Below are 21,170 nucleotides of genomic sequence, written 5' to 3' on the forward strand. Positions count from 1 at the left end.
CCCAATCTCCACCTTTTGGCTTTATTGATTTAGAAACAAACTCTGTGATAAAATTAGCAAGGTTAAGTCACTTCACCAGTAAAGGTACCATTATTTTACATTGCTGAAAGGAGAAAAACGATAGAAATAACAGATGCTTGAAATAAAAGTTAAAAAAACACACACACAAAACCCCACAGTACCTAAAATAATTTTCTACGTATTTATGCATTTATTTTGCATTATTATTTCCAAAGATGTAAGCAACGGTTTATTAGCCATGGACAACAGAAGAAAATTTTTTTATAGATCTGTTAATGAAGACCTTACCCATGCAATAACACTTATAACCAAAGACACCAATTTACGTATCAATCTCTTTCCTATACAAATATTACAAAAATAACATGGATGCTGGTTGAAATGGAAAGTTTAGAGTCCTGTGGATAATTACATACTCTTAACAAACACATTGAGCTATATAAGACCTGCATAGATGAATGAATATTTGTGAAGTTGCAGTATTCCACTCTGATTGGACATGACAGAGTGCATCATAGACATAGGAGAAAGCAGGGCTGGTGTAGTTAAACTAGAGCCAGGATGTAGAAGACCTCATGTCCTAATCCAAGGAGATGAAGATTTGGGGCAGGCAAATGGAAGCAGGGGATATAATTGGGATGACCAGGCTGGCTGCGTAATGTAGGCTGGATTGGACAGTTTACGCAGGTTGAAGAATGCACGTAAACACCACATGCAGAGGGACAGACACCTGAACTAGGTTGATGCGATGATGAAGAGAAAAGAAAGAATAGATGAAAAGGTGATTTTGAAGGCAAAATGGGTGTGATTTCATAGCTGATTGGATGTGGGGGAATTGGGAAACAATTAAAGGCCAACTTTAGGTTTTGAGCCCAGGTGCCTAGGAGAATCATGATAACCACTGATAGAGATACAAACAAGAGGAAAGCTGTATTTGCTAGGAGGGTTAATGAGTTTCTTCTACCTTGGGCATACTGAATTTAAGAAGTTATCAGGACATCCAGCACAGACAACATGGAGACAAGATGGAGATGTAAACAAAGAACTTAATGAAAGATAGGATTAGAAATGTAGACTTGAAAGTTTTTACTCAATAGAAATTAGAGTTTCTATTATGAGAGCAGATGAGCTCAGCACAGGGGAAAAAGAAGCCAGGGAGAACACTCTGTTAGCAGGCTAAAGGAAAAAGTAAAAACAGCAAGGAGAAAGGGAAGAAGGTCAAAAGAAAGAAGAAGGAAGGGTTGGGGGCCAGAAGAAAACCAGGAGAACACCAAGGCAAAACACTTCCAAGAAGAAGCAGTGAATAATGCTGAATGCTAAGGATTGAGAAAAAGCAAATGATTTTGCTTAACAGCTGTCACTTGAGATCTTTGAAAAAGCAGTTTCAGTAAATGACTGCAATAAAAGCATTAGTAGACATGCTAGACAGATCTCCTTAAACATGATACAAAAGCAAAAGTCTTCAATTCCAATTTTGACAGGATCAAAATTTAAAATTTCTATATGTCAAAAGATATCATATAGTTTAAAAGGTATAGGATTAAAAAAGGATTAATATTCATACTCTGCAAGAATTGTTAATGCCAAAGACACATACACAGATTTACAGACACACAGACACAGAGACTCATAGACATCAGCTTAGGTAGGCAAAGCAATATGAACAAGCTATTCACTTTAAAAGAGAAAGTTCGAGTGTCTAACAAACATAAACAAAAACGGTCACACTAGTAATCAGAAACAGTCATTTAAAAAAGATACAATTCTATCAGATTGGCCAAAATTGTAAGCCTGATAATATCCAGTACTGAAATAGGTATGAGGAGAAAAATAAAAGTGTCAACAAAAAGAGCCCCTTAGAAAAGCAAATGCACAGTATCTACGAAAATTTAAAATATCATTAGTAAGGAGCACTCCCATCTCCGATAAAAAGAACTAGGGCTTCTTTAATGGCTGATTCTAGGGTTGGGGCGAGAAAATATGAGTCTAGAGCATTCTGTGAGATCAGGAAGTAAGGAGGTAAGGGGGTATGTCAAAGGAATATGGGAGCCAGCTCAAAGGACTTCCCAATGGCCAAAGCTGGAACAATTGGAACAACAAAATAAATAAATAAATAACACATAAAATTAATAGCATTGTACTGGATTATGACCCAAAGTATAAAATAAATATACATGAGTCCTTAAGATATCATTAAAAAAATAAATAGAAGAAACAAATCTTCCTTTCATAAAAATTCTAAATAAAATATATAAATAATATCCTCTTCCAGGAGACAGAGCTTGTCACCCCCACCCCTGTGAGTGTTGGCTAGACTTAGCGGCTTGATTCCAAAACATACAGTATGGAAAGGGAAATATCGTAACTGTACAGTGAGGAAACCTGGCCCACATCACCTTAGCCTAGTAATCAAAGTTAACATTGTCAGCAATGGATGTGAAACCGTGATATGATGGCATTTTTCCAAAACTATAACCCAGTCTAATCATGAGGAAAAACGTCAGGCATCAAGGGACATTCTACGAAATGGCCTAACCAGTACTCCTCAAAACTGTCAAGGTCATGAAAAACAAGGAAAGACTATCACAGCCTAGAGGAGATGAAAGAGACATGAAAAATTCATGGAATGTGGTATCGTGGACTGGATCCTGGAATAGAAAAAGGACATCAGTGGAAGACATGGTGAAATCTGAATAAAGCCTGGAATTTAGTTAAGAGCAACAGACCAATGCTGGTTTCTTAGTTTTGACAAAGGTGCGTGGTAATGTAGGATAACAACACTGGGGAACACTGAAACCGGCTAAGGGGCACACAGAAACAATTTGTACTATCTTTACAACTTTTCTGTAAATCTAAAACCACTCCAAAATTAAGTTTATTTTAAAAATTTAAAATAAAGATATCCCTGAAAGAGCAACTCTACTTTTTTTCCATCCACTTTAAAATCCTTGCAGAGGTGCACAAGGAGGCATGTACAAGGAATTGCACTGCAGAATTGTATCAGAGAAAAATTAAAAATAATTTTATTAGAATGACTAAATAAATCATGACATATCTACATTAGGGACTATAACACAGCAGTTTAAAGAATGAAATACATCTAGATGTACTGAAAAGATAAAATGTGTCAAAAAATAAATTACAAAAAGATACTATGGCATATGATATTATTTAAAAAAGAAAAGAGAAAAGAGAACACAATATTTCTGTATATACTTTTGAGTACATAATAAACATACATGGATGTTTACATAAAGGTCTGGCAAGATACACAGCAACCTGGTTACAGCGGTAACTTACATGCAGGGGACAGGAATTGGAGATGGTGATCCAGGGGATTGGAGCTTTACGGTGCTCTAATTATTTTATACTGTGAATGCCTTTATCATTTAACTGAATTAGGAATGATGAACTATTTTAAGTTAGGGAGACAATCTTCTCTGACATGGAGAGAAAACGGCAGGAGTAAGGTTCTGGCAGTTGATATTGTGCAGTGGATATAGAGGGCATCCCATGGAGGACAGCAGTATTGCGGAAGGCCTTTGGCCTAAAGCCTTGCCTAGGTCCCTGAGACAAGCACTTGCTTCCACAGTGGATGTCACAGCAGTAGTCAGACTTAACAGTGGGAACACCAATAATGAAATCTCCAATGGTTTTCAATAGAGGTGCATGCACCTGGACGGCTCTCGCAGCCATCTGGATTTAAAAAATCCCCAAGTAATACTGAAAGAAACTGACTACTTCCCTCTACTCCAGCTGACTTTGGAATCCAAAGCTCATTTTTCAACCCCAATGTCTAAAATAAAAGCAGAACCAATCAGGGACATTGTAGTTGTTTGACATGACAAATGTCAAGCTACAATTCTGACCGACACTAAAGATTACACACCTTTTTTCTTTTATGCTCATTATCCCAAGTTAAGCCAAAACACTTCCTTACCAAATGGAATTATAAAAATCATATAGAAAATCTCAAAGAAAATTTAACTCAGAGCATATATTTGAATAAGTGCTAAAACTCCATTAAGGGACTAGAGTTTTCTTTAATATATGTTAAAGAGATCATTTCCCATCGATAACCTTTGATATTTTTAAAAATAACATTTTGAGAAGCTTCAGATATTTAATTAAAAGCTTTATTCTCTACCAGAGCTAAGTTTCAGTAAGTGAAATTTATAGTCCCTTTCCAACTGCTAAAATTCATTAGCATAGGCCATATAGATTCTGTAGTCCATCACTGTAATAACACAAGAGCAACACAATACTATTTGCATCAAGACAACCAAACTTTAATCCTGATGAACCCAACTATCTGCTTTCTCTGAACATGCTCTCAGTAGACGATAAGCTGGAGAAAATCACACCACTAGAAAGATTCTATCAATATAAACTCATGACCACAAACCTCAAACGGGCAATGAGCAATGCTTACCAATCCCACACATCTCTGGTCATCTCATTCACCTCCTCTCCAAATAATCATTTTAAATCTTCGCCATTCTTTTCAAACCTCTAACTGTCCGCTGCCCACACTCCTTTCCCTCTTGTACCTCTTCCCGTTTACTATTACCTGACTATTGCAGATAAAATAGAAGCCATCAGAGGACAAGTCTTTCATCTTCCCACAACCTACTATGCAAACTTATTCCAGCCACTGCAATCCTGATCTCCTTCCCTCCTGTTACAAAAGGAAAATCATGCCTGGTCCTGAGGCTAGGTGCTCCCCCAGGGAATCAGATACCAGCTTCCCCATCTGATCCTGGAATCTTACTTTACCAGTCTGTCCCTTCTTAACAGGATCCTCCTTGTTGGCTTTTAAATAGACTCAAGGGGGGTCTAACCCCACCTGTCTACCTTCAGTCAGCCCCATCCCCTTCCTATCTCTCCTGCCCTTCACAGCCAAACTTCTTGAAACAATTGTCCACACCTTTTGTCTCTGTCATACCACCTCTCACTCACTGCTCATCCCTTCTAATCCAGCTTCCAGCCTGGTCATCTGACAAGACAATCCCGCTACAGTCACTAATGACCTTCATAATCTAATTCCAACGCACATTTTACATTCAACATCTTACCTGACGTCTCAGCAGCATGTGACACCTTCTCTTCCTTAAAGCATTTTCTCCCCTTAGCTTCTGTGAAACAATATTCTGTTCCTTTCCTCTTAACCTCTGCAACGGCTCTTCTGTCTCCTTTCCAGACTCATTCTCCTTTATTCCACAGTGTGGGAGCTCCTCATTGCTCAGTCTTCCGTTCTCTCTTCCTGAAAAAAGCTTACCCGTGTCCTCGGCTTCATTTGTGATCCATATGCAGACGAATCACAAATTTACAAATCCAGCCCAATCTTTCATCTGAACTCCAGGTCTACGTATTAACTTTCTACTTGCTATTTCCTTTTGAATGACTCAAACATACCTCAAATTCAACATGCACAGAACTGAACTTCATGATCTTCTCCCAAAAGCTGATTTTCTTCCACTGCTATCTACCCCAGTAAATAGTGGTTCATTCCCCAAATCTAATCAATCACCAAGCACTGCAATTTTACTTACTATGTATCTCCCAAATCCATCTCAGCTACCATCACCAGCTACTATCACCCAAACTGTAATCATTTTTCTTAGGCTACTGCAATAGCTTCCTATCTATCCAAATCCAACTGTTCTCTAGATGGCTGCCAGAATAATCTTTCTGAAGTATAAATTAAACCATCTCACCCTTCTCTCTGGATAAAATGTTCAAAAGGTTCTTACTGTTCTTAGGACAAAGACAAAATTCTTGCAAGTCCCTTTAGGGCCCTGAGTTGGCCTGGCTCCTCTCTGCCTTTTGTCTGTGTCTCACTCTCTCCATTTGGCCTTCGTCCTATCCCTTATACTCATCATGCTCTCTGCCACTCCCACCACAGGTCCTTTTACACTGCTTTTCCCCTGGCCTAGATGCTCTTCCAAGTTAACTCCTCATCCTTCAGACAGCAGTCAAGCATCAGTTCTTCACGGAACCCTATCCTGATCCAGTTAGTCTCCCTGTGATTTGTTCTCACAGCACCCTACACCTTTGTCATAGCACTAATCAAGTTTCAATTTTGCATTTATTTGTCTTTCTCACTAGACTGTACGAAGGTCTATAATATAAGGCATCAAGTTTCTCTTAGCTCAATATTATATCCCTAACACCTACCACAGTAGCATGCACTTAATAAGTATTTGTTGAATGAATGAATGATCTTCCTCAATATCTGAGGCTAAAAACTTTTCTGTTCAATGTCCAAATTCTATGGGTTCTTGAAATCCAGCCTCTCTTGTCTAGTTCCATTGAAAATGGCTTCTTCCCTTTACATCTAAATCACCTACAACAGCCCTGTAGGATATATCCCTACCTCTAGCTTCTCTCCAATTCAGCCCATCTACACAAAGATGGCAGGATGCTGGGCAAAATCTTATGGGCATTCAAGATGGTTATAGGAAAGTGGAGGCACCAAAGGGAAAAAGAGACTGTACAATGAAACGGAAGCTTAAAACCACCCCATTTGAGAATGCTTGGCCTGGAGAAGAGAACCTAGGAGAGAGTGGCAGGTTATCCAAATATCTGAAGAGCTATTATATTTAAAAATCAGCAGCTTAATTTTTGGTAGCGCTGGATGAGAGTTTCTGGGAGGCAGATTCCGTTCCAATAAAAGAAAGACCACTCTAACAATTAGAAACTCAATGTGGTTGCTTTTATAAATTGTAAATTTGCTATGACCCAGTGGATTCAAGCACATCTGGTGAAATGTATATCACAGAAAAAAATGGGTCTCAAAACTTTTTAGCTGTGAAACACCTTCTACCAAAAAAACATCCTGAGTAAAGCCTACTATTTGAAAACAGATAAATGGGAGCATCTCTGTGGGTAGGTGACTGCCCTCTACCCTCCCAAGACCTCTGGGAACCACATATCCCTCCCTCAGCTGCAGCCTGTTGGAGCTCCCTAGAGGCCATCATATGAATATATGCATACTTTCCCTGCCCAGCCCTTTGCAGCTTTTACTAGAGTGGAAGGGAGTGGAGGACAGTCCCTATTTTTTTTTTAAATTTTCTTTAATTCAGCTAATAAATACTATTCTCCATGAAAATCTGTCCTTTAATTGCTATGGGTTGAATGTCTGTGACCCTTCCAAAATTCATGTTAAAACTTAATTCCCGATGTTAAGAGGTGGAGCCTCTAGGTGATTAGGTCATGATGGCTCTGCCTTCATGGATGGAATTAGCACATTTTAAAAGGGCTGGAGGGAACTAGCTGGGCCCTTTTGCCCTTCCATCCCTTCTGCCATGTTAGGACACAGCAACAAAGCGCCATCGGGGAAGCGGAGACCAGGCGCTCACCAGACACTGAACCTGCCGGCTCCCTGATTTTGGACTTCCCAGCCTCCAGAACTGGGAGAAATAAATTTCTGCTGTTTTTAAGTTACCTAGTCTCAGGTATTTTGTTATAGCAGCAGAAACTAAGACATTAGCATTTACATAGATTTTGGTCTTTTGAATGATTTTTGGGGGTATATTTACCATGTTGCTTTAAATGGACTATGAGTTTCTTCATGGCAGAAATCTTTGTGTTCGTGCTTTGGAATCACTTACAACACCAGGTACAGCAGAGGGTGATTAAAAAAAAAGAAAAAGTAAAACCCAAACCCTTCTGATGTGAAAGGTTAACACAACTACTTCAGGTCTGACTCATAAAAATATCTCATATATTATTAGAAAACATAGAAAAGTGACGAAACAATTTCTTACACATAGTCCCCTTTCTTCCTCTATCCAATCCCAGTCCCCTCATCCTTTTTACCCTCACAGGTCGTGACTATACTTGTTTCACACTTCCATCAGAAGACAAAAACCAGATTTCTCCTCAAGGAAGCAATCTCAAGGATTAATTGCTTTTCATAAGAAACCTGGAATCTCTAGAAAAGAAGCTCACTTTTATTATATGTCATGGTCTTAATTCCTGTCTCTTTTTAATGATTACAAATGGATTCATGGACAATATAGGAATTTCAAATAAAATAAGTTTTTGTTTAGGCCATTGTACAGTCATACATCACTTAAGTATGGCGATACATTCTGAGAAATGCATCCTTACGTGATTTTGTCTTGGTGTCAATATCGTAGCGTGTACTTATACAAACCTAGACGGTATAGCCTACTATACTCCCAAGCTATATGTATGGTACAACCATTGCTCCTTGGCTACAAACCTGTACAGCATGTTACTCTACTGAATACTATAGATGACTATAACACAATGTTAAGTATTTATGTATCTAACCATATCTAAGCACAGAAAGGGTGCAGTAAAAATAAAGAACTATAATCTTACAGGACCACAGTCATATACACAGTCCGTCATTGATTGAAACGTCATTATGCCGCATGACTGTACTTAAAAGTCCAAAGGAAGGATTTTTCCAATTACAAATGAAAGAAGTATGTGCTTAATTTACTTAATAATGAAGAATGGTCTCTAGATGGGTAAGTTTTGGTGACAACATAGTACTAGCAGACAAATATGCGAAAAGTGATTTCCAAAGACTCATTTATAATTTCCCATAAGCACCTGGCTACTTTCCTGTATTTTTTTTTTTTTTTTTTTACTTTCCTAAGGCATTGGACTTCTCAAAAAAAAAAAAAAATCACCTTTGTACCCTTAAATTCTCATCTATAACATCAGATATGAACATGCTGCAAATCAGAAGTTTCTGCTACTGATGTTACATGTTGAGATACATAAATATTCACTGAATATAATATAGTAAGCAATATATTTTGGGGAGTAATCAAAATGCCAACACATTCTAAACTACCATGGGAATTTTTCTTGAGGAAAAATATACATTTATAGTGGCATTTTCAGATCACCTAAAATTTTATGGTGAGAGACTACATGACATAATGAAAAAAGCACTGAATTTGAAATTAGGAAAACCTGACTCTAATTCTGGCTCTGTCATTAGCAAATTGATTGACTGAAGTTGTATCTCTTTGGTCCTCAGTTTCCTCCTTTGTAAAATATTAGACTTGGATGTTCATATCTGAAGTTTAAGTTTATCCTACTCTGCAACGTCAACATACCTAATTGGGATGCCCTGACAATGTCAAATGTCACCTCATGACTCCTACACAGGAAGTACAGCAAACACTTACTTGAAATAAAGAGCTCTTTAAGGGGTGGTGACACCAATTCATTCATTCACTCATTCGTTTGTTCATTCTTTTCTTCTAGCATCATATTCACACACTATTCAAAATAAGTTAACACAAAGTGTTTTAGCAGGCTAAATAATCACTAAATAACAGCTCTTAGATATTCTGCTGGATGTATTAATAAAATTAGCATAAATTAAACTTTGGTTTGTTTTACGTTTTTATCAACCAAAAGAACAAATTCTTCTTAATCTCCTAAAAACTACCTAATTTTGTCTCCAAAATATTTCAGGCAATGATAGTCTCTGCTACATCAGGTGCAAAATATCAAAATTAAGAAGAGTCTGGCAATGATTTCTTGGCTATAACACTAAAAAGCACATGCAACAAAAGCAAAAATAGACAAATGGGTCTATATCAAACCTAAAAACTTTCGTTACCAAAATATACAACCAACATAGTGAAAAGGCAACCTACAGAATGGGAGAAAATATTTGCAAATCGTATATCTGATAAGGGATTAATACCCAGAATATATAAAGCACACCTACAACTCAACAACAAAAAACAAAATTAAAAGGACCCAATTAAAAATGGCCAAAGGACTTGAACAGTTATTTCTCGAAAGATGACATACAAATGACCTACAAGCACATGCAAAAATGCTCAATATCATAAATCATCAGAAAAATACAAGTCAAGATCACAATGATATCACCTCACACCCATTAGAGTAGCTACTATTTAAGAAACAGAAAATAACAAGTATTAGCAAGGACATAGAGAAATTGGACTGCTTGTGCACTGTTGGCAGGATTGTAAAATGCTGCAACTGCTATGAAAACAGTATGCAGTTTCCTCAAAAAATTAAAAATAGAACTACCATATGATCCAGCAATCCACTTCTAGATATATATCCAAAAGAACTGAAAACAGGGTCCCAAAGAGATATTTGTAAACCAGTGTTCACAGCAGCACTGTGCACAATAGGCCAGAGGTAGAAGCAACTCAAATGTCCACCGACAGATAAATGGATAAACAAAATAAGACATATACGTAAAAGGATGGAAATCCTGTTACCAACTACTACATGGATGAACCTTGAGGACATCATGCTAAGTGAAATAAGCTATAAGCTATCCACTAAAAGACAAACACTGTATGATTCCACTTACATGAGGTATATAAATGTAATCAATGTTATGGACTGAATTGTGTCCCCTTGAAAGTTCATATGTTGAAGGCCTAACCTGTATTTGCACATAGGACCTTTAAGGAAGTCGTTAAGATTAAATAAAGTCATAAGGGCAAGGCCTATTATCCTTATCAGGAAGAGATGCAAGAGACCTTTTTGTCTCCCCACCATGTGTGCAAAAGGGGAAAGACTATGTGAGGACACAGCAAGAAGGCAGCCATTTACAAGCCAGAAAGAAAGATCTTACCAGAAAGCAACCCTTGATCTTGGACTTTTAGCCTCCAGAATTGTGAGAAATAAATCTCTGTTATTTCAGGCATCTAGTCTGTGGTATTTTGTTATGGCAGCTCTGGCCGACTACAATACAGTCAAATTCACGGAAACAGAAAATAGAAAGGGGGTTACCAGGGGCTAGGTGAGTGGGAAAAGAGGGCTTTTGTTTAATTGGCATAGAGTGTCACAACTGCAAGATGAAAAAGTTCTGGAGAACTGTTTCACAACAGATCACAACACTGAATTTCACAACAATGTGAATATACTTAACACTACTGAACTGTACATTTAGAAATGATTAAGATGGTAAATTTTGTGTTATGTGTTTTTTACCACAATAAAAACATTAAGTAGAGTTTCAATTTTCCTGCTGAAATAAAGGAGGAAAAAAGGAAATACTACTTTACAAATAAAAACAATTACTAATATTATTTTATATATATGAAATTTATATGCATATGGTTTATATGTGGTTTTTATTTCATTGGGAAAAAACCAATAATGACTATTTTAAACAAAAACAACACATCTATTTTAGAAGCAATATTTGGCAATATGGAGCCAAAGAAAGAAACCAAATTCATTTATAAAATTTAGTCTCCAAATTCTACTAAAACTAGGAATGAACATAACATTTCATTGACATTTCTCACTCAGTATATTTTGCAATAAAATGCTGCTATTAATAGTACAATGTAGAATAGCTCTCAGCTCCAATTCTTTACTTTCCTAAATCACATATTTTATCCTTTGAAAAAGGTCGAAGAACCACTACCAATACTAGGACTCATTTAACTTACACAGTGATGAGAATTCAATTTAACTTTAAAACAAAACAAAAACCTTATTTACACTTAATGATTACATTCTCCTAAGTTCTTCTCTCTTAAAAAAACAAAAACAAGCAGCTTGATACCTATGAAATTCTTCATTACTGTTTAATAAAAACGAATCTATTCTTCATGTTTCTCTTATATAAAAAGAAGTGTAACAATAAACATTTACATTTTGCTACTTATTCTGTTTATCCTAACAAAGTTAACATGTGGGATTATATTTCTCTATTTGCTGAAATTGTAGGCTATAACACATGGAGGGAAAAGGCAAACATAGCTTGATTTCAGAAGATAGTCTAGAGTTGGGTTTCTCAACTTTGACACTATTGGCACCTTGGGCTGAAAAAGTCTTTGTTGTGAGGGGCTCTAATATGCATTGTAGGATATTTAAAAGCATCCCTATTTACCAGATACCAATAGTTCTCCAAGTTGTAACAACTAAAAATGTCTCCAGATATTGCCAAATTTCCCTCCTGAGGCTAAATTACTCCTAGTCTCAAGAATATGAGGACACAGATAAACTGATGAATTGGTAGAATTAAACACTGGAAGTTAATATAGAGTCCAAAGTCAAAAAGTTAATATTTAGCATCTAGATGCTGATACAAAAATGAAAGAATGTGAGATAAAAGATAAATTATTCCCCCAATACAAAATGTGAAGCAGTATAAAAACCACTGGTGCTCAGCAAGATGTGAAATACTGGTTGGAGCAGGGGTGGGAGGGGTTGTTGAAAAATAACACACTTAAAAATGTTGAGAGATATGTGTGTCAATTGCTAGAAAGAAATAACATTCTAAAAATATTATATGCCACTTTTTTGTGTGTGCTCAAGGAAATAAAAGCAGAGTTACATTTGCTATTTTCCTCTTTTAGACTACCATCTGGCAATCCACACTTCCACTAGAAAAAAATTCTAGCTAATTGGATTGCAATAGTGAATATACCAACCCATGTGCCAAAAATATACCGATGAGTCTACAATTTGTTTGGTTATGTTCAAAATGAAAGACACTAATGTTTTTAAAAGACAAAAGTAAATAACTCACAACTTGTTTACTCAACTGACGACAGTCATTATAATATTTCCAGAGTCACAGGGATTTGCTAAGAACAAGTGAAACAAACACTCCTCAAGGTGGTGTAAATATTCTACATACAATGCATACAAGATTCATTACCATAACAGGACCTATAACCGCTTCCTTTCTCTTAATATACAAAAGTTGTCTCGACAAACTGGTACAATAGTGTATCCTTGACGTTCTCTGTTACTAATCCATAAAGTCATGCTATGGTAACAAGGACCTACAGTTACCAATAGAAAAACAAAAATGATCAAATACAAAGAAAAGCAGAAAATCATGTACCATTGCACAAACATAATCTGTATATTTTAAGCACTTTTACAAGTATTCATCTAGCTGAGCAAACAGACATGGTCCTGGCTCATATGGAGTTTATAACCTAGGGCAGGAATTCTACTGAAATAATCAAACATTTAGGAAAAGCAGCACCATGAAAGAAAGGTACCAAACTCAACCTCTCTGTTCAAAAAAAAGAAGAGCCAACACCCAAGGGGAAAAAAAGTTAACAGATAAAACAAAAGACTTTAAGTATAAATATTAATATTATTCTCACACAGACTGAGAGAATATTGTATTTGTAAAACAGGAATGGATTATAACATAAAAAATTTTCATAAATGTGAGCACACATTTATACATGTGTATGAAATCTTAGAAAACCAAAGATAAAGAGAAAATCCTAAGGGCTTTTGGAAAGACAGAATAGGTATACGACATTTTCAGATATTCAAGGATTGACTACAGTCCAGGATTAAAAGAACTATAAAAGGATATACTTCATCAAATTAAAAAATGAAACAGAATATTGACTAAGAAAGCAAATTACAAAAAGGTAGAGTATAATACTACTTATAAGTATTTTTAAAACATATCAAACAACATCACATATTTTTGAGGAAATACTTATACAATAAAAATATAAAAGCATTCATGGTTTTTATAATAATGCATGAAAATGCATAATGCATGAAAGTAAGAGGTAAGCACATGGGGCAGGGCTTTGGCTTGATACTTCTTTAAGAAGAAACAACCACCATCACCAGAATCACAGAGGGTCTATATAGGAGAGGGAGGGAGAAAGAGGAGTAACATCAAACTCTAAGTCTTTTTTGTTCTAGTGAAGAGTATGGATACTAATTAAACCTAGATATTGATAATTAAAAAAAAAGAAGTTTAAATGTACATCAAAATTTTAAGGTCAATCATGGAAAACCATTTTGAAATAGATATTTTCTACTTCCAAATCATCAGAGGAAAGAAATGATACACACAAGGCAATCAATCTGAAAGAAGGCCAACTATGTCCAACTATATCAATAATCACAATAAATGTGAATTAATTAAATTTACTATTAAAATAGAGAGACTCTCATGCTGGAGTTTAAAAATATCCAGCTACATGCAGTTTATAGGTATATGTAAATGAGAGATACACCTAAGATAAAACGACACAGGACAGATGAAAATAAAGAAATACAAAAAGCTATAATAAATCAATAATTTTTTAAAAAGTAAATATAGCAATATTAACATCAGGCAATTAGAATGAAAGAAAAAATAGCTTCAAATGGAAGAAGAACAAAATCTCCTATTGATAAAATATGTAGTTAGTCAAATTGTCATGCCACAAATCTTTATGCATTTAATAACAGAGCTTCAAAATATATAATGCAAATTCTAATACAAAAACAAGAAGAAAATTACTTCCATAATCATAATGTGAGATTTAACACATCTTTCACAGAAATTCACATTTCAAATAGATAGAAAAGATAAATATAAAGGGTTTTAATAAACTTGACTATATAAATCTAAATATATAAACACACACACATATATCCCCCAACAGGTAATATAATCAATGAACAGCTTAAAAGCTGACCATGTATTAGGGTACCAAAAGAAAAAAAACCTCAAAAAAAGTCTCAAAAGCATAAAACATATAAGCATATTCCTCTTATCACGCCTCAATAAAGCATAAGGATAGTCAATTGAAACTGTTTTCTTTAGACTGCATCAGATAGGCAAAAATCTAAATGGCAGTTTGGGTGAGAGTGCAGGGAAATAGGCATTTACAGAAACTTCAGATGGGAATATAAATTCACAATGACTTTTTACAAAACAATTTGATATTACCTATCAAAATGTTAAACGTCCATACCCTTTGATTCAATAATTATGCCTCTAGAAATCCCTCTTATAAAAAAAAACTTACTTATAATCACAAAACAAATAATATAACAGTACCTAGTACACCACTAATCATAACAGCAAAAATTAATAACCAAACATCCATCAATAGAAAAATGGCTAAATAATTTACAGTACCTCCATTTCATAAAATGTCAAGCACTGATATGGAAAATATTTCCAAGACAAACCTTATTTTTTAAGTTCAAAAAAATGCACAGGTATCATTCTAATTATGTTAACATATAAAATGAATAGAAAAAGGAATGGAAAAATACACAACAAACCTCTTACTTCTAGAGAGGGGCATAATGGAAAACTTTAATATTTTACTTTATATATGTTCCTTACTGTTTGAATATTTTACAATTTGTACTGCTTGCATAATTTTTTTTTAAAAAAAGCAATAATTTTTTTAATGTCTTATTTACTTCCCAGAACAAGACTGGATCTTTCTGTTCTTAGCACAAATTTGATCGAATCCATCTGAGAGTACTGAACAAGAATAAATTTCCAACATGTTCCAATAAGAATGCTTGCTGTTCCCTGTGCTGGGTATGATCTTCCTTCAGATACAGCTCACTACTTGCTTCCTTCGTTTTCCACTTAAATATCACCTTATCTGAGGAATTTTCCCTGACTTTCTAATATAAAATGATAACTTCCTATACCTATCCTACCATTCCCCAACTATATTACCTTGCTTCATCTTTCACTAGAGTAATCTACTACCTGTGTCTAAGTGTTCTTACCTTTAAAATGGGGGTGATAATAGTACCTACATACCCCACAGGGTTGTTGTTGGCCTTATATGAGCTAGCAGTTCTTAGATGAGTGCCTAACACATAGTAAGGAACAATAAGTCTTTGATTTTTTGTGTGTGTTTTATTCATAGTCTGCCTTCTCTCTATTAGAATAATGACCCCAGGAGGCAGGGTCTGTGTTTTGTTCACTGTTGTATCCTGATGCCTGGAAAGTGCTTATCAGTAAATATTCATAGTCGTTTAAGCCTGATTCAGTACTGCCACCATATGTAGGGGCAGCTTAGATTACAAAAAAAGAGCAAAATAATACCAAAAACAGTTTTTGGTAAATGGAAGCTTTCTGCATATTAGTATGAATCATCTGTAATAATTCAATCTATGTTAAAAGCTTATTATTTAGCAGTATCATGCATAGAAGCTTCAAGTAGGGAAGTGGTACAAATCCAATTAATTCATACCAACATGGCAACAAGCTAAAACATACTGTTTGTACTGAGAAAACGAAAGCACAACTTACTTTTCATTCTTACTTTTGATGCATGGCTGGTAGAGGACCTTGACAGCACTCCAGGCAGAAGTGGAATCTGCTTTCATTGAGTCTTCCAACAGGGGAAATTTTTTGATACATTTGGAACTTCTCAACGATTCAATCACCAAACTGTCTGAGTTTAAAAGCCATAGCTAAAGATGTGGAGAGAAAGTACAAGTATAAGGATATTGCCACCCTATCCATATCTTATCAAAACTCAAAAAAAAAAAAAAAACTATAAAAATATCAGGAAAAAATCATAGGTGATCACATATATAATTTTTAAGTAGGATACGCCTTTCATTTGGTAGAGCAACTAATATCATAAAGTTAAAAAAAAAGACAACTGACTAGGAGAAAACATTTAATACATAAAGTTATTGTCTATAATATACAGAGCTCCTAGAAATCAATAAGGAGGAAAAACAGCCTAATAGAAATACAGGCACAGAATTAACATAAGAAATAGATGATAAATATATATAAAAATACTAAGATAATTAGTAATAAGTAAATGCAAAATTTTTGTGCTACCATTTTTCATTTATCAGATTGACAAATATAAAAAGATTGATAACACTCAGTTTAAAAGAGGGGTTGGAAATGGGCATTCCCGAATACTCCTGATGGGAGAAAATTTTGAGATTTGGATGCATGTGATTTACTGAGGAAATAGTCTAAGGAGAAAGAAAGTGAATGAAATGGGATAAATCAGGGGAAAGAGCTAGTCAAGGATGTGGACTCGGCTGGAGTCTGGCTGCATGGGGTCTTGCTCTTGCTCAGGATGGTCTTGAACTCCTGACCTAAAGCAATTCTCCTGGCCTTAGCCTCCCAGAGTGAGGGGATTACAGGCATGAGCCACCAGGCCCAGCCAGAAAGATCTATTTCTAAAGAAGTACTAAAATACATGTGAAAAGGTTATTTTCACTGCAGCACTGTCTGTAATAGCCATACAGTGGAATTCCTGTCATTGAAGAGTCAGATCCATATTTACAGTAACAAGACACAATCCTAACGACATATTGTTACATGAAGCAAGCATGTTGCAGAAAAATGCTAATCGTGTGACACTGTTTTTTTTACAGACAAATACCTGTGAATGTACATATACATAGTTTCATATGGATAAAAAAAAGTTGAAGTACATATACTAGACTGTTAATAATGATTATCTCTAGAAAGTATGATATAGGAGGGCAGGAGAGGGGACAAGAAGGAGAACTACCACTTTGTTATGGTCTTCATGTTGTCTGAATGTGTTTCAAGAATATATTACTTCTATGAAAAATAAACATTCTTAAAATTTAAATATATGTTAGAAAGTTTAAAAAAGTATCTACTTCTGATTTTCAACTTGAAAACCTTACAATAAAAGAAAACTAAAACTGGGCTGGGTGAGGTGACTCACATCTGTAATCCTAGCATTTTGGGGGTGGAGGCGGGAGGATTACTTGAGGCCAGGATTTCCAGACCTACCTGAGTAAGAGTGAGACCCCATGTCTACAAAAAATAGAAAAATTAGCCGGGTGTGGTGGTGTGCGCCTGTAGTCCCAGCTACTTGGGAGGCTGAGGCAGGAGGATCACTTGAGCCCAGGAGTTTGAGGTTGCAGTGAGCTATGATGACACCACTGCACGCTACCCAGGGTGAGAGAGAGAGAGAGAGAGAAAGAGAGAGAGAGAGAAGGGGGGAGGGAAGGAGGGAGGGACCACATCTTAAAAAAAAAAAAGAAAAAGAAAAGAAAACTGATTTCAGACTATGACTATGAGGAATATGTAGTTATCAATGTCAGTCAGAAAATATTTTAGCTTTTCATGGAAATCATCTGGAGTTAGAGAGGCACGGGATATCCACGATAGACAGCCAGCTACAGGGCCATGCCTAACATGGCTCCTTCCAGCCTTTTTGCTACCATGTTCCCTGCTAGCTTGTGAGCTCCTTGAAGGCATTTTGTTCTACCTTGAATACCTAGACCAATGCCTTTCAATTAAGAAATGCTCAATATATGTCTAGTGGTTGAATAAAACAGATGTGGAGGCAGAGACGAGACTTGGGCCATGATTCTTAGATTTCCAGATAAATGAGCCAAATTCATTTCTGTAGAACACTATTTTTAACAGAGGCAGTATAATAGTAAATCCTTGTGGTACATGTAGGGGATGATTCTGCTAGCCACAGAGCCTCTTCTCCAAAACTTGCCATTATTTCTCAAATATCAAAGTGTCAGAAGCAATTAAAAACAACAGGAGGAATAGAACAGATTTTAAACACAAGAGTATCAAATAAGAAAAAAAAGTGAGAGACAGAATGGTGTTATACTGACCAAGAAAAACCATTAAAAACTGAGAGTGAAAATCCTAATTTTGTGGTGTGAGTTTCTAAAGAGCAGAAAGCAGGTTTTCTTTCTCTCTGTAACCCTAGCACCTAGTACATAGAAGCACTTGATCATTTGTTATTAAATTAAGGGAGTTCGATTTGTGAATTAAATTGATATCAAAAATTCAATTTTTGACTGTTTATTTTCTAGACCTGAGAATTAAGAAAAAAGAATGAAAAAACTAAAGGATTTCTGAGGCCTTGTATTCCTAGGCTACAAAAAGCTGGATGAAATTTCTTACCAAGATGTACACTCTGCCATCTTGATCTTGAATAGTGAATCTAAAAGTGCTTCTAGCAGAGGAGAGTTCCACCAGGCACTGGGCAATCACGCTCTGGACAAACTGAGACCTGTTTAAAAAGAAATCAGTTTTCACAATGTGTCTCTCATAATAACTCTAACTGGCAAGATAAGCCAAAAATACCCACAGGGTACCTAAAAGGCAGAGATGTCAGCATGCCGGACTTCTATTCATCACCCATTCTCTCACAACCTGTGCTAATATGGATTTTAATATATTTTAACGTATCTATGTTTGCTCCATTCTTCTTAAAACCTACTCTCCAACCCTTAACACATTTTCCATCCCAAACCTAACTATTCCCCTCAACTGAATAAAAAAAAAAACCATGTCAGAACAAGTCAATATTCCATTATGCTGTAGCGCATTAAACAATGAATAACTAAATTGCAAAAGAAGATGAGAAATTTCTTCCCAAACATTAGACAGTATTGTCAGCAATTTTTTCCATTCGGATCTCCCTAAAGTATCAGCTCTAAGGTACAAAATCAAGATTTACAGGAAGATAAAATTCAAAGCTATATTCCGATTGCCATAATTTTTGGATATCAATAAATAAATTGAAATGAAGACATACCATAGTTAACTTCTGTTTACAAATTTAAAAAGATTCAAAGAAGGCCAGGCGCGGTGGCTCACGCCTGTAATCCTAGCACTCTGGGAGGCCGAGACGGGCGGATCGTTTGAGCTCAGGAGTTCGAAACCAGCCTGAGCAAGAGCGAGACCCCCGTCTCTACTAAAAATATAAAGAAATTAATTGGATAACTAAAAATATATAGAAAAAATTAGCCGGGCATGGTGGCACATGCTTGTAGTCCCAGCTACTCGGGAGGCTGAGGCAGGAGGATCGCTTGAGCCCAGGAGTTTGAGGTTGCTGTGAACTAGGATGACGCCATGGCACTCTACCCCGGGCAAAACAGTGAGACTGTCTCAAAAAAAAAAAAAAAAAAAAAAAAAAAAGATTCAAAGAAAAGAAACACTAATAGATTTAGTGGCTAAGTATCTTTTTTTTTAATACATAGGAGTTATTTGAAACTGACCCAGGTTTCAAATTTTAAATAGGTCAAAGTAAAACCACAAATTATTCAAAAACCTATTGATGATTAGGTTATAAGATCCTGGATATCTGACACATAGAAAGAAGCACAAAAAACTCTCAGAACTAGAAAATTTATATGAGCACATTTGTCCATACCATTACATAAGCAAAATATAAAGAAATAAATTCTTAAATCTTTTATATGTATGGTTTGATTCAACTGTCTAAAAGTCTTTCTCAGCTGGGCATGGTGGCTCACACCTGTAATCCCAGCATTATTGGACGCTGAGGTGGGAGGATTGTTTGAGCCCAGCAGTTTAAGACCAGCCTGGGCAACAGAGCAAGATCCCAACTCTATAAAAAATTTTAAAATTAGCCAGGCACAGTGGCTTGTGCCTGTAGTCCCAGCTACTCACGAAGCTGAGGTCGGAAGATGGCCATGAGCCCAGGACATGCCACTGCACTCCAGCCTGGGCAACAGGGCAACAAAGCAAGATCTTGTTTCTAAAAAATAATAATTCAAAAAAATGAAAGGGCAACAGGGCAACAAAGCAAGATCTTGTTTCTAAAAAATAATAATTCAAAAAAATGAAAACCCTTTCTTAAAGGCTTTTTTTATTCCTTTCCAAATTAGAATGGTATGAATAAAAATAGATTCCTGAATGATGAACTGTACCTCCCTCTTCCTGCATATGAAATTACAAAATAAACTTAATTTGCTATTTGTACCTTGGTATGATCAGAAAACTTCTATCAGATGGCTGAATAATTATCTCTGTCATATAAAACTTAGTGGTTTCTAGAAGCAAAAGAGAAGAAAATTAAGACTCTCCCCAATACAGTAATAATTTTATTGTGGCCATGTTGGTCTCCAATTGTGAAATTCCAAACTAAATATTCAACATACTGGTGAAACTAAACAGCCAGTAAATATTTTCCAAAAACTACTTAGGTTCAGAAGACAAAGCACTGGTGACTATAGGAGATAGTTCTGAAACTTCAGACAGCACAATGTCTTTTTAGAAAATCATACCCGAAGTGAATCTGTTGCAGCAAGACTCTGCTCACACATTTGGAAGGTTATAAAAATTAGTCACATCACAGTCATAGTCCGCTTATGCCAAAATTAGGCGCTGAGTTTACTCATTTCTATAGAACACCTACAAAGCTGAAGTAACCAAAAAAGGTTTTTTAATCATAGTATCCTAAAGCCTGTGCACAGACGCTGTGAACTTCAGCATCAGTATTTATCAAGAATCTCACTGACTCTGTTAACACACAATTCTCACCAAATTTGGTTACTTGATTACTTAGTTTTTAAAATTTTAAACAGCAGACTAGATATTTAATAGATATGAATGTAAACACAATCATCTTGGATTA

The 21,170-nt window shown here is 35.8% G+C and overlaps 1 protein-coding gene across 1 annotated transcript in view; it reads right to left on the minus strand.

Annotated features, from left to right (window-relative positions):
* Positions 1–21,170, minus strand: part of UBE3D (ubiquitin protein ligase E3D) — a 139,457-nt gene that overhangs the window by 86,923 nt on the left and 31,364 nt on the right. Inside the window, exons 6-8 of the mRNA XM_012638193.1 lie at positions 20,517–20,586; positions 18,689–18,797; positions 16,061–16,224 (exon numbers count right to left, since the gene is read on the minus strand). Of these exons, the coding sequence (XP_012493647.1) occupies positions 16,061–16,224; positions 18,689–18,797; positions 20,517–20,586 (343 nt within the window). The remainder of the gene's footprint in view (positions 1–16,060; positions 16,225–18,688; positions 18,798–20,516; positions 20,587–21,170) is intronic.

The sequence above is a fragment of the Propithecus coquereli genome, unplaced genomic scaffold (genome assembly GCF_000956105.1).
Source record: "Propithecus coquereli isolate 6110/MARCELLA unplaced genomic scaffold, Pcoq_1.0 Scaffold127, whole genome shotgun sequence".
Classification (NCBI taxonomy): domain Eukaryota; kingdom Metazoa; phylum Chordata; class Mammalia; order Primates; family Indriidae; genus Propithecus; species Propithecus coquereli.